This window comes from Bos indicus, chromosome 5, assembly GCF_029378745.1.
Source record: "Bos indicus isolate NIAB-ARS_2022 breed Sahiwal x Tharparkar chromosome 5, NIAB-ARS_B.indTharparkar_mat_pri_1.0, whole genome shotgun sequence".
In the NCBI taxonomy this organism is placed as follows: Eukaryota; Metazoa; Chordata; class Mammalia; order Artiodactyla; family Bovidae; genus Bos; species Bos indicus.
The window spans coordinates 108,327,207-108,342,394 of record NC_091764.1 but is presented as its reverse complement, the minus strand read 5'-3'; the positions used below and the strand labels follow the sequence as shown (position 1 = coordinate 108,342,394).

The 15,188-nt window shown below is 40.7% G+C and overlaps 1 protein-coding gene across 9 annotated transcripts in view; it reads right to left on the bottom strand.

The window, feature by feature from the left end:
• Positions 1 to 15,188, bottom strand: part of ERC1 (ELKS/RAB6-interacting/CAST family member 1) — a 267,450-nt gene that overhangs the window by 241,613 nt on the left and 10,649 nt on the right. For all 9 annotated transcript variants that reach the window (XM_019961732.2, XM_070788689.1, XM_070788687.1 and 6 more), the window contains exon 2: positions 1,940 to 2,764. In XM_019961732.2, the coding sequence (XP_019817291.2) occupies positions 1,940 to 2,608 (669 nt within the window). In that variant the 5' untranslated portion in view covers positions 2,609 to 2,764. The remainder of the gene's footprint in view (positions 1 to 1,939; positions 2,765 to 15,188) is intronic.

Here is a 15,188-nt window from a genome sequence, read left to right as displayed (position 1 = left end):
ATTCTAAGCAAATGTGTTCTTTTTCATTTGATAGGATTCTAGACCAAGATCTCTGTGGTCCAATCAGATCAAACATCAGAATGTATCTAAATCCCCAATCTCAAACTGAAATGGGGAAATTTGTTTAATTACTGTAAATCCTATTAAACCAATCTTCTTTGTAAAGTGGAAATCTCTGACCTCTGAGGACTGCAGAGGGTGTGATGAATGCAGAGTTTAATTAGGGCCCAGACTGGCTCACTGTAATCTATTCATTAGCATTCTCAATTCTCTATATCTCATTGCTGTGTTTCACTTTACTTTAAAATTGCACCCTTCGTTTTTTGGAGCAAAGTCATACAATTTTAGGATTGTGTGGTAATTATAGTGGGTGCAGGAAGAATCTGTTCCTGCCAACACGGGTGTTTAATTAGGGCAAGGGGCGGAATCCAGATAAGGCGGCGTTCACCCTCCTTCAGCGCATATGGTATTTTTGGCACCAGAGCCCTGTGCACTGTTTCACGTCCACTGGACTCAAGTGCCAAGTTCCCACCACAGTCATTTCGAAAGATTCGAAGATTTTGCCTCTGAATGTAGCTTGATAATTAGAAAGGTTACTGTCATTTGCTTTTTTATCCACACAGCTTTTAAAAACAGGCACAATTAGCTGCCTGAATTATTTGAAAATAGAGAAGTAAGCTGATAATTTTTTTCCTCGTAAATATGGACTTTTTCAGGTTGGTTGATGATAAAAACCATCTTGGTGATGGGCATATTTTCAGCACCAACAGAAAGGTATATTGATGGCTAGTTAACTCAAGGATAAATTCAATAACATCAATTTAACATTCAACTTCTACGAAAGTCTAATTTATATCTCATACATAACCAATCATACCAAGCTGCTTTTCTTCCACCTAAAATCCTCAAATTTGACCAGTTAAAGAATTTTTCTTTAAAAAAGATTCAGAAGTTATACTTTCTTATAAACGTCAACAGAAAGAACTGCTACTCCCTGTTGGTACTTAATAAATATTTACATCATCAACTTTTTAAATTAATTTCCGTCCTCCGGTACTGTCAACACAGATTTGCCTTGTGCTGGTTTTATTAAGATTGACTTTTTGTGGCTCAGCTGGTAAAGAACCCACCTGCAATGTGGGAGACCTGGGTTCGATCCCTGGGTTGGAAAGATCCCCTGGAGAAGGGAACAGCTATTCTGGCCTGGAGAATTCCATGGACTACACAGTCCACGGGGTCACAAACAGTCAGACACACTGAGCGACTTTCACTTTTAAAAAAAAAAAAAGAACACATTTGCTATGATAAATCTTGGGCTTTCCTGGTAGCTCAACTGGTAAAGAATCCACCTGCAATGCAGGAGACCCCAGTTTGATTCTTCGGTCAGGAAGATCCCCTGGAGAAGGGATAGGCTACACACTCCAGTATTCTTGGGCTTCCCTGGTGGCTTAGATGGTAAAGAATCCACCTGCCATATGGGAGACCTGGGTTTGATCCCTGGGTAGGGAAGATCCCCTGGGGGAGGGAATGGCAACCCACTCCGGTATTCTGGCCTAGAGTATCCCTATGCACAGATGAGCCTGGCAGACTCATGGGGTCACAGAGTCAGACATGACTGAGTGATAAGCATGCACACACATGGTAAATCTTACAGCACGTGGCAAAAGTACATTCTCACAAGAACAGAAAAAAGAAAATATGTGCTGAAAGAAAAGACAGGAAGAGAAAGAGAAGCAAAACGGGAAAGAATGATGAGCAAGCAGACACGGTAACCAGAAAAAAATTAAGGCACAGGACCAGTCTGGAAAAGGCCAAGAAATGGGGGCGCAAAATATAGTACTAAGAAAAACAGGAAAAACGAAAAGAAATGAACCAAGAGAAAAATCGTTTCATTTGCATGAACTCTGATTCATTTATGCCAGAACACACGCGAACTAACCTGGTTCTCCTCCTGCACAACTCTGTACTGCTCCTTCCAGACGGTGATTTTGGAAGCTTCATCCTTCCTCAGGGCTCGCTCCTTCTTCAGCTCTGGGCTCCAGAAGGTCTTGATACTGTTCATCGAGGAACTTAACTTGCTCTCCTTGACCTCCACGTCCTTGCGTAAGAGGTCATTTTCCCTTAGCACCTCCTTGAGCTGCGTCTGCAGATCCATGATGGTGTTATCTCTGGCCTGACGGAGGGAGTGAGGAACGGTGGAGGCCATGCTCACCGGGGGCAGGTGGTGCTCCCCAAACGCTATGGTGTCACTGGCGACCCCGCTGCTCGCTATGTTGGGGCTACTGCCCATAGCAGTCATCCGCACGCCATAAGGCAGACGGCCCCCGGATCGGCCAAGGGTCATGGTGCTCTTGGGTGTCTCTGAACCCGCGTTCTCGTGGTCACTTAGGTACATGGGGCCAGAAGTGGCATAGGCAGCATTGAGGGACTGGATGTTCTCCATGGAGAGGGTCTTCCCACCGCCACCTCCAGCGCTGCTTCCAGAGCTCCCTCCGGTGCTGTTGGTTCGCCGATGACCCAGGCGAGGGGAACGAGGAAGTCGAGGGGACCGCCCCGGGCTCTGGGTGCTCGGTTCCACCTTCCCCACTGAGCGGGCACTTCCATACATGGCTGCAAGATGGGTTCAGGAGCCGGGAAAGGTATGCAGCAGAAAGCAAAACACGGAACTCTGGGAGGCTGTGCTATGGCTCTAAGTCGGCTTAAGGCTCATCAGAAGTATCAGGCCCTCGCTGTCCAACCCAGAAGAAACAGCTCATGCCATTATCTGTAACGGAAAGTACTGCACGTTAGCTCTTGCAGGAGCAAACATCTCCCCTCGCAGACACTTTCACTGCCCCTACTTGAGGATTTCCCCTTTCAGCATCTGCTGACTGGTGCATTTGTTCACAGCACAACTTACTTCTCAGTAAGCATCATTCCTAAAACATCCAGCACGTCTCAGAACAGAACACCGAAACCGCACCAAGCAAATGGAAAAAAGAAATAAGGGGCATAAAGACTGGCAAGAAGAAGATAAAACTCAATGTTTCAACATATCATTTTCTAACTGGAAAATCCAAGGTCATCAACTGACAAAGACAAGACTCAACAAACTACTCACCCACAGACCAACACATAAACACGGACACTTTATTGTCCATCAGCAATGACAGTTGGAAAATATAACTTTTCAATTCCGTTCACAATAGCAGCAAAACCATAAAAATGCTCTGACATGCATCTAATAGAAATGTGCATGAAATTTTTGTAAAAACTAAAACTTTGCTGAACAAAAGGAAAGTTATCCATGTTCACAGATGAGAAGACAAACACTGTTGATGTGTCGTTTGTCCTCCAGCTCCTCCACGTGTCAATGAAAATCCCTACAAGACTCCTCACATAACCTGACAGACTAACTCTATAATTCAAACGGGAGAGTAAGGCACAACCGCCACAGAAACAATCTGAAACAGAAAAACAAAGGAAGATGTCCCCTAGATAGCAAGATATTGATACACTATAGGTCCATGATCCTTTATTTACAATGCAAAATTTTTTTAAACTCTGAAAATAAGTCTTTTTTCCCCCTCTTTAACTCATTTAGCAGCAATATCTGGCATGATCTTATATGAGGTCACTTATCACTTATAAGTACCTCACCTAGTGTAATTATTCATACACTTCACTGAGAAAATGACATGCACAATTACAGGACACTGCATAACACCCACTGGACATCGTGGAGAAAAAACCTGGACTCCAAAACCACATCTGAACCCTGGGATTTCTCAAAAGGACTCAAAGCCTTTTAAAGCTATAGTGATTAAAACTGTACAGAACTGGCCCAAGAATAGAATCTAAATTATACATGAGCATATAGTACATGCTGAAAGTAACATTTCAAAACAGTAAGAAAAGGATAAATCATTCAATAAATGGAGTCTGAACAACTGGTGCCTGAGAAAAAAATAAGTTACATCTTTACTTCACACAGTACAGAGCAATAAAGTCTATGTACATTAAAGATATAAAATTGTAAACTATTAAAAGTACTAGAAGAAAACTTACTGTGTAAGAAAACTTACACAGAGAATATCCCTGTGAATTTGAGTAAAGGTAGGGGGCTGCCGTCTATGGGGTCACACAGAGTCGGACACGACTGAAGCGACTTAGCAGCAGGGCTTCTTAATTAAGAAACAAAAGGCAAAAATACATAAAGAAAAACAACTAATACACTCAATTATGTCAAAATGACAAAGTATACCAAGAATGAAAAGAAAACCCAAACTCTTGGTGAAAAAAAAATCTAACATATGTATAAAGATTTGTATACAAAATATACAAAGAATTCCTACATGTGAAATGCCAAATCTGAACATCAATGGTTAGAGGCAAGGGGAAATTCTAAGGTTGGGGGGAAATGTCTGTGGAGACTCTTAGCTTCACTTGTAAAGCTTTATCCCCACAATGCACAAATACTTGAATTTTTTAATAGGAAAATATGTTCATATTCTAAAGTACAGTAACTAAGAAAATTTCAACACACATAGCATAGCCACCTATTGTACCCTTCTCTTAAACATAAAACAATACAGATCTAAACTAGATCTCTGTCATTTCCTAATAGCATTCTACCAAAGAACTGGCTTAAGTCAAGTAACAGACTTCAACATATTAAATAATATTTTAATATGCAACTGAAAATACAATCCAAGTAAATCATATGGTCAAAAATAAGATTTTAGAGTGTCTATATAGTCCAGCCAAACTCAAACGAGTTAAAGATCTTCAGAAATGCGAATACACTGGCAATCCCATCTCCACTTTGGTGATCCAGTAAAGAGAGCCCTGAGGTAACAATAAGCAGGACAGGAAACACAGTCTTGTCTCAGAAATAGCAACAGGGCACCAAGTTCAGACACTGCAATACTCTGCTAGTAACGTTAGGAAATTCCTTCCCAGGAGGAACCTAACTCAGGAAGCAAAAATCTGGACTGTAGGGTAGGTGACAAGCAGTAATCTACATACTACTGCAGTGAATTCATCTTCAAGATCAAAGAGGTTTGCAAAGTTTTTTCTCTTTGAAGTAATCTGAATATTGCTTAAAACAAGAGAGCTACTCATTACCCAGAGCCCCTTAAATGATAACAAAAGCTAAGGCATAGTAAATGTTTACCATATGTCAGGCACTGTGCTAAGAATTTTATAAGATTTAATATTTATAAGCCCCCTTGCTGTTGTTGATTAGTCACTAAGTCGTGTCTGACTCTTTGCGCCCCCATGGACTGCAGCATGCCAGGCTCCTTTGTCCACGGGATTTCCCAGGCAAGAATACTGGAGTGGGTTGCCATTTCCTTCTCCAGATCTTCCCGACACAGGGACTGAACCCACGTCCCCTGCATTTGCAGGCGGGTTCTTTACCACTGAGCCACCGGGAAGCCTCCTACAACACAGGTGCTACCATTATCTCCACTTTACAGATGAAAGTGAGGCCTACGGGTGTTGAATGACTCATCTAAAGTTACACAGCTTTTAAGAGGTAGGGCCAAGATCTGAATTTAGGGCATCTAATTCTAGAGCCCTGGGTGCTCCCAATTATTACACTGTGCTTATCTGCCATCATCTGCTCATCTCAATTGTCCAGTTGCAAAGCAGTGTGTCCTGCTAATCTAGGACTCTAAACCTAAACTTTAAGGCATACCTTAGGTATTCTTGGGTGTAATGCTTAAATAATCATATTTATCCCTCTATTAAGGAGAACGTCTTCTTTAAAAGATGGTGGGTAGAAGAACAGAATCAGGAAAACTAACAAAGAGCAGTAATTCAGTCTCAGGAATCGTGCCACCAGAACTTTGAAGTTGTCACGCTCAAAAAAAAATTCCCAGCTGTGCTTTGGTGCAAAACTTTGTCCTGTAGTTGAGTAACTAAATCACACTAAAGAGGCTGAGATCCAGGAGCACAAATCCACGTCGAGTGTTCAACGTGAGCAGGTGCACTCCAGAGTTTCAAGCCACTTTCAGACCCAAAACGGCATTTGCACGTGGAGTCTTTGTTACTATTAGAACTGTATTCATTTCTAGTAACACCACAAAAGAAGAAAACCCACTAGCTCTGTCTAAAGGCCTCATTCTGGCTTTCTAATATGAGCTTCAGGGAAGACAGTGTTTAAAAAATTCGAATTTCTTTTAAAAATATGCCAGATCCACAACCACAAGATAATAATCCTTGTACTTTATAACAAACAGCTGACACACACATAAAAAAAAATGTGACCAAGAAAAAAAAATTAAGCCATATGATCCCATTTATATAAAATTCCAGAAGGAATCTATTAGGCCAGAAAGCAAATCAGTATGTGCCTGGGGCTGGGGGTTGAGCCATGGATTGTGAAGACGGATCAGGGATCTTGGAAGGATAGAAGGAAACTTCCGTGGTGACAAAATGTTCACTATCTTGACTGGGGTGAGGCTTCCCAGGGGTACACAGGTCAAAATTCAAACTGCACACTTTAAATATGTTCAGGGTATTGTACATAAATTATACTACAAAAGCTTGAAAAAAATACTTCCACATTCCAAACTCCCCTGCCCTGAATTAATCCAAAGAAACACCTTCTCTGATTACCTACCTGGCTTCCTGACTGCTGCTGGAAACAACAACAACACACGTTGCAGCTGTTTAGTTTGAGCCCATGATAAATTGGCCCCAGAGTTCTCCGAGCCCCTTAGCTTACTTCCTATCCAATATTTTGTTAGCTCCCTATCCTGTATCTGCTGTGGTTACTTCACACCTCTTCACTCTACTCATCAGACAGCACACACAAGGCTCCTGGGTCAGAGACGAAGAATTTTGCTACTCACATCACAGCCAGCACTATGAGCATCTTACCCACCCACTCGAAGTCCCACAAGGTGGCACCGTGGGGCCCAGGGAGCCACTACACATGCAGTGTGTCCGCAGAGGAACACGGAATTCAGGGAGCCCGCCACCTGACAGCAAGCAAGGCTGATCTCTCCCAGCGGGAGGCAGTACCTCACCCCTCAAGGTGGCTTGCTGCAAACACGATGCTGAGACATGCTTTTTCTGAATCCAGTAAGTCTTTAGATAACTTTTTATATAAGAGATAACACAGTATTGTTTCCTGAAACTTTTGTTTCAGGTGTGCACATGAACACACATGCACACACTGGATCACAAGTTAAAGTTCTTGTTGTAAACCACTGCCAGAATGGTCCTCTAACAATGGCCCAGATGAAGAGCAATCAGGACCTTGCACTCAGGGCGTGCAGGAAACAGACACATGGAGGACACGCCCTCCTCCTGACAAGTACCCTGTGGTATTTTAAGGTACCCGCCTAAATCATCTGCTACTCCTTCCTTCAAGAGGGGAGGCAAAATTCCTCTGTGTACCACCAGTCTTAAAGGATTTGCTTCTGACAATGTATCACTTCCAAAATGCACTCATAAAGACACAGAGGCTTCAGTCTTGGTCACTCTCTTGGATCTCTGGCTCTGGGGGCAGTTAGCCACCATGCTGTAAGGGTATTCCAGTTAACCTACAGAGAGCACCAACAGCCACGTGAGCAGGCCTGGAAAGGGACCCTCCGACTTCAGTCAAGCCTTCAGACGACTGCAACCTCACGAAACACCTTAAGCCAGAACCACCCAGTGTGCTCTTCATAACAACTGTGTTGTTTAGTCGCTAAGTTGTAGCCTACTCTTTTGTGACCCTATGGATTGTAGCCACCAGGCTCCTCTGTCCATAGGATCTCCCAGGAAAAATACTGGAGTGGGGTGCCATTTCCTTCTCCAAAAACTGTGAGATGACGTGTTTTTTCTTAATCCAGTTAAGTTTTTAGATAACTTTTTACGTAAGAGATAACTAACACAGACAGTATTGTTTCCTAAAACTTGCTGGGTGTTCAGGAACACACATGTGCACACTGGATCACAATTTAAAGTGCTTGCTGTTCACCACTGCCGGAATGGTCCTCTAACGCGACGATTCCCAAGCGAGTCAGACTCCCTGCTCCCCTCAAGCCCACAAGGTGATGCAGAGGGGCCCAAACAGGAGATGCGGGAGTGCAGAACTGTTTTCACACCACATCACTTGCTTTTTCATTGTGCATTCTCACAAAGGTATAGTAGTGTTTTCCAGAGGCTCCGTGATGGCTAATGGAACGTGCAGTCCTATGCTTTTAAATTTTCTCAGTTTTACTGTCTAATATGGTAAACAGTAACTGATACAGCCCACATAAAAAAGCTATTTAGAGTCTGCATAATTTATGAGTGCAAACAGATGCTGGAACAAAAAAAAAAAACAACTAGGAACCACTGCTCTAAAATTTAAATATGACATGATCACACACACCTACATACTTCCTGTGATGGCATCCCAAAATAAGAATCTGAACTCCTTGGCACTGCAGACAAAACGTTTCACGATCTGGGACCTGCCTGCCTCTCTAAAGATGGGTCACTTCTTAACCACTCTCCTTTTCCGTGTGACAACCATTCTCAGATACCTGCGATTTCCTGAAACACCATCCTCTCTTTTGTTTCCATGAGCTGCTTCTTCCCCATCAACTAGCTTCTTACAACTCATTCTTCCAAACTAAGCTTAGTAATCACAATCCTGCACAAACCCTTAAACCCCTAATTTAGGCGCCGCTCTTAAAGTACCAAGGGCTTTTAAAACAATACATTCACTATGTTTTAGTTAATGAACTACTTTCCTTACAGGCAAAGGAGCGCCTTATTTCCAAAACCCAGTGCCATGCCTAAAACAAGTAAGCCAAGTGTCTGCTAACTCCACAGGTTAACCTAAATGCTAGTAAAATTCATTAACATAGTTCCTATACGTTCAGGAGGTAGCGGTAATCTTGAAATGAGTTTATGGAAACAGCAAATAAAAGCAATTAAGACAACTGTAAAGGAAACTTGTCATTTCCTTCATATTAACAAATTTCATTTTTAATTTTAACCAAATTCCATAAACTGACAACCTTCTTCTCTGTCGGCACTGTGATGTATTTTTGTCCTCTCATATTATGCCCTGAAAATCACAAACATCAAGATCTGAAAGAATGAACTTAATTTTTAAAACAATGAAGAGTCATTTTTTATTTATTTTGGGGCTATGCTGGGTCTTCATATCTTATGAGATCTCTCAATTAAGCAAATGGCAACTAAAGGTTAAATCAGAATAAAAAATGTGGTATCCTGCTTCTATAATTACAAAATTTTTACAAATTTTATTGCTTTTAATAATTCATTTCTATTCTAAAAACCCTTCTACACATGGGGATTTGAGTTTTTCTCCCTTAGAGCTTTTGTACAGTTCTTTCTAAAAAACGTCCATCTAACTGCTAAGAATAAAAGTGCTTTTTCTCTCCCTTAACCAGAATATATAGAAGCCATAAAGAAGCAGTGATAGTGAGAATAATCCACTCTGATACCCCAAAAGGAATAAGGGTAATAAATGCTGCTGAGAGAAAGCAGAACATGGAAGGCACAAGAGGCCGATTCTTTGTCATCTAAGGTTTTTCTTAATGTTTTAAATCCTACTTCTCATAGTCGCTACTATATTTCTGTGAGTTCTTAAAACAGCAGCAACAAAACAGAGTTCAGACCTGGCCACTACTATATATTCATACCACGAAGCTTGTCATCTAGGTCAGGAAAACCATAAAGAGAAGAATACTGGAAAATTCCAGGATCCCTACAAGAAAGGCCTTGGTTCAAAAATCTATATACATGAGGAGAAAGAACACCCACCCCCTAAGCCCAGCTCCAGCCCACATACAAATACATACCCACTGAGAATCCTGGAGTCCAACCAGGGGCCTAAGAGTAAAACACTAACACACACAACGGTCGTGTGCTAGCCTTCCATGCTCACTCTTCCTGCAAACAGTGCGGGCATCACAGCCGCCCTCACCCTCTCCTTGCAGATTAAAGGATAGTAACAGCGCTCCACATTCTGAGTCTCCAGAGGAGCACCAAGTACTCATAAATCAAAGGAGGGCAGAAAACCCTCTAACACAACACAGTAACCTACTTCCAGTTAATGACAGCTGGAAAGGCTGACACCCATGTGCTAGCAGATATTTATAAGAGGAACTAGAAAACACATCGCCCGTTGGCTAGTTAAGATTTACGTATGGAATCTGACCCAAATCTCAAAATTACTAGTCCAACCTGCTGTGATGAGTTACACTATTACTAAGTAGCATCAACTATCAGAAAATGAGTAGAGTATTTTAAAAGGCCGTATTTCAACATTTTTTTAAATGATGCATAGTTGATTTACAATGTTGTTAGTTTCACATGTACAGCACAGTGATTCAGTTACACACACACACATACTCTTTTTCAGATTCTTTTCCCTTCCAGGTTATTACAAAATATTGAGTTCCTGGGCTATACAGTTGGTCCTCGTTGATTATCTATTTTATATATACTAGTGTGTATATGTTAATCCCAAACTAATTTATTCCTCCTCCGTAACTTTTAAGATTCTGTTCATTTTGTGACAAAAATGTCACTAGGGACAAGAAATGTGCTGCTATATTAAGCCCTTTATTAAAAGACTAACAATAGACCAAAATTCTAAAATCCAATTCTAGTACAATTTGGTGGAACCAAAGACATCAACCATCTATCTTTTAATCCTTTGGAGGTATTGTAGGACTCAAAATGCTTGATTTATAAGGTGAACCCAGTTCTCTTGTACATCTTCCACTGCTGTTAGTTTGGGTGTGGTTTCAAAGAAAATATACTGATCCATAAACATGAAAAAAAAAATGTGCATACCCTCTGGAGGTCTTGCTTTTAAAGTTATTCTCTGCAAAACATATTTCACAAGTTTAAGGATACAAGTGCAGTTATGTTCAATTAGTGTATGATTTTGTACCAGCAAAAAGAGAATTTAAATTTCTACCACCAAGAGACTAGTTAAATTATCCTATCGCCACACTATAAAATACTGCTGTGAAGAAAAAAAATATATATAAGTAAATCTTTATATTTGACAATTTCTATAAAGACATCTATGATGTATTGTGAAGTGGAGGGTAGGGAGCATGTTACAGAAGAATTGTCTGTTGTTGTCCCAACAGCAGACAAAAGGAGACATGTATGTGCGCATATACACAGCAATGATTTGGATGGCAAGGAGCTATTTCTCAAAGGTCAAATAGAGCCACTCTTCCCCTGTACACATGCATTTCTTTTTTTCTTTTCTTTTTCAATTGTTTTAACAGAAAGCATGTATTACTTTTACTCAGTCTTACCACAACTAAGGGCTTCAATAAGGCCCTCGACCATTCAACACTATAATATGGTAATTAATGGGCTAGGCCCTAAGCTGACAAGGTCTCTGTGATGAGTAAGAGGTTAAAGACAGCCCCACAAGTTAAAGAAGCACAGATGTCTCTGCTTCCACCCCCAGCATGGGGCCTAATAGTTCTGCTAACACCAGACATCAGGCTGTATGATCTTGATCTGATCCTCCTGGAGACCAAAAATTACAGACCTGCAAGGCTGGGGCATGTTGTGATGACACGCCAACAGGAAGAGAGGACCTTTGCTAACAGCAGCCATCACCACACCCGTCACAGGTGTCACTTCACTCTTTTTTATGGAACGGTGAGAAGGCTGAGTGACTCAGTTACGATCAGCTTAATGGTGGCTTTTAATAATTTTTATTAATCAGTTAAGCTAATTGTAAGGTCTATCAAAGCTCTCACCATGACAAGTAATCTTGTCAAGCAAATACTTGGAGTAAACACAATGTAATTAATCATGGTTGTTCTCTACTTAAATGAGCGACCTGAGCTACTCACTCAGTTCAAAAGAGCCACATTCTAGGTTGTGTAGCCTTCCCCAGTGACTCCAGTCCTCATTGCTATTTGATTTCTACCAATCCTAAAATACTAAACTGTTTGGATGGTAGTTACCTTCCATTTTAAAGCACATCTCCTACTATGTTACAATCCATTCAACAAATACTACCAGACTGATCACACTGAACAAGTATACTGGAGAGACACACATGTTCACGACCATGCATCTCAATTCTGAAAACCACCAAATTCTGTAAATAATTTCATGACAAAAATTATACCTGAACTGATATCAAAGACAAAGCCTTTGACTGTGTGGATCAAAATAAACTGTGGAAAATTCTGAAAGAGATGGGAATACCAGACCACCTGACCTGCCTCTTCAGAAACCTATTTGCAGGTCAGGAAGCAACAGTTAGAACTGGACATGGAACAACAGACTGGTTCCAAATAGGAAAAGGAGTACGTCAAGGCTGTATATTGTCACCCTGCTTATTTAACTTATATGCAGAGTACATCATGACAAACGCTGGGCTGGAAGAAGCACAAGCTGGAATCAAGATTGCCAGGAGAAATATCAATAACCTCAGATAGGCAGATGACATCACCCTTATGGCAGAAAGTGAAGAGGAACTCAAAAGCCTCTTGATGAAAGTGAAAGAGGAGAGTGAAAAAGTTGGCTTGAAGCTCAACATTCAGAAAATGAAGATCATGGCATCTGGTCCCATCATTTCATGGCAAATAGATGGGGAAACGGGGGAAACAGTGTCAGACTTTATTTTTGGGGGCTCCAAAATCACTGCAGATGGTGACTGCAGCCATGAAATTAAAAGAGGCTTACTCCTTGGAAGGAAAGTTATGACCAACCTAGATAGCATATTCAAAAGCAGAGACATCACTTTGCCAACAAAGGTCTGTCTAGTCAAAGCTATGGTTTTCCAATGGTCATGTATGGATGTGAGAGTTGGACTGTGAAGAAAGCTGAGCGCCGAAGAATTGATGCTTTTGAACTGTGGTGTTAGAGAAGACTCTTGAGAGTCCCTTGGACTACAAGGAGATCCAACCAGTCTCTCCTAAAGGAGATTGGTCCTGGGTGTTCTTTGGAAGGAATGATGCTAAAGCTGAAACTCCAGTACTTTGGCCACCTCATGCGAAGAGTTGACTCACTGGAAAAGACTCTGATGCTGGGAGGGATTGGGGGCAGGAGGAGAAGGGGATGACAGAGGATGAGATGGCTGGATGGCATCACTGACTCGATGGACGTGAGTCTGAGTGAACTCCGGGAATTGGTGATGGACAGGGAGGCCTGGCGTGCTGCAATTCATGGGGTTGCAAAGAGTCGGACACGACTGAGTGACTGAACTGAACTGAATATGTTTGATGAAGGAACTGGAGGGTGCCCCCTGACTTTGCTTGGAAAGTTAGATAATACACAGTAGATGCAGCCGATCACCTTTCTGAAACCTAAGAAATTCTGAATTCTGGCCCAAAAGGTCTTGGCTATAGACCTGTGTTATGGGATAAGGTTAAACAGTCACATCATTGTTGGTAAAAACACATTTATAACCAGGGAGAACTAAGCACAAAGTTTTTAACTATATAATTATACATTAATCTAGGTGGTGAGTACACAGGTATTTATTAGACAACTCAATCTTTTTGCATGTCTGAAAAGAAACATTTCATAAATTTAAAAGTTTAGGTGAAAAACTGTTAGTACCCTATGTTTTACTGTCTTCCTTAAAATAATAAAAGCATATGTATTCTAAGTGCTTGCTTTCATCCTCAAAAAATAAGAGCATTTGGGAAGCAGTAAGTTTGAAAATGGTCAAGTGTCTTAAAAACATTCATCTTTTGATCCAGTAATTCCAAAACCAGGAAACCCTATCTACTTAAATGATCCAAAATGTAGAAAAAACCACTACATTATGATATACCAGCTTTATTAGTACTTGTTCAATTGGGAAACGTTTAAGTGAAATCTTTATGATTACATTCCATCTGCAAAACACATTTATAACCAATGTCTGATATGAAAAATGTTTATAATACAGTAAATGAAAGTGGACCTACATTTTCACATATACTCTCCATTTTGCAAATACAATTTATCCATGAACTCAACAGGTTTGAACCTCACACGTCAGATTATACGTGGATTTTTTTTTCAATGGTAAATCCTACAGTATGACACAAAACACAGATGGCTGAATCTGTGGACTTGGAACAACCCCTGTTACAGAGGACCAGCTATAAGTTATATACAGATTTTCGACTGCAGGGAGGGTCAGAGCCCCTCATATCCACCCCCGTTGGTTCAAGGGTGAACTGTATACAGATAAGCTCATCACAAAGAATGGTAGGAAATCTGTTAGCCTTCTTCCTAACAGTTGTCAAATTTTTCCAAATGGGCATATAGGCCTTTTTTAAAAGGAAAAAAAATGTTCAAAATATTTAAACAGAAACGAAAGGGAAAGGCCACTCTCATTTAGGGTGAGCATTTCTTCCTTTGGGACCTGGGCTCAAAAACCCATCCCATACAGCACTTCCAGCTGCCACCACAAAATGCGGTTAGCACGTAACAGCAAACCTATCTGTTGGTCCAAAATGCATCATTAAAATTTTTCATTATTTACAACAACACAGATGCAAGATGCCTAACATCAGATGTAAGGGAGTACACAGGGCATGATATGAAAAAGACAGCGAGATTTTCCAGCACACCGTAGGTCTGTAGCACATGGGGGTATTGTAAAAATGTTTGTCATCTTATCCAACACACTTGAGAAACAGTGCAGTGACAGATATAATGGGCAAGCTGGGAGCTGAGGGACAGACCTGGAGAAATCTGCAGAGCCGTTAAAAAAATCACAGTTCCTTCCTCTTTGACCTAGTAGAGTCCATTTTTCTCCCCTTGGTTACCATGCTTCTCCGAATACCATGAATTACATGGGGATTTTTTCATCATAATTTTTTACATGTTTATACCCAAATGTAGAATTAGAGACTCTATAGATTTAGCCCAGAATACAATGAAATCATAATTTTAAAAATACCCAAAGAGATTCAAGCACAATACAGTGGCTCCTGGAATAACTAAGAAAAAGAATGAGACGATGATACATTTCAAAGTTCCAGAATTAAAACAGATTTTCTATTACAAATTCTACTTAAGTGAAATTTTACAAAAGAAATAACATGTTACATCTCACATTAGGAAAAAAACCTTTCACGGCATCATACAAAGCACTTAACATAGAGTGTAGACCATAATGAGCATTCATCCATGTGAATAATAAGTATATTTCCTTTACTTTAAGATATACTTTTCCTCATAACTTAAAGCTTCACAAATTGGGATTC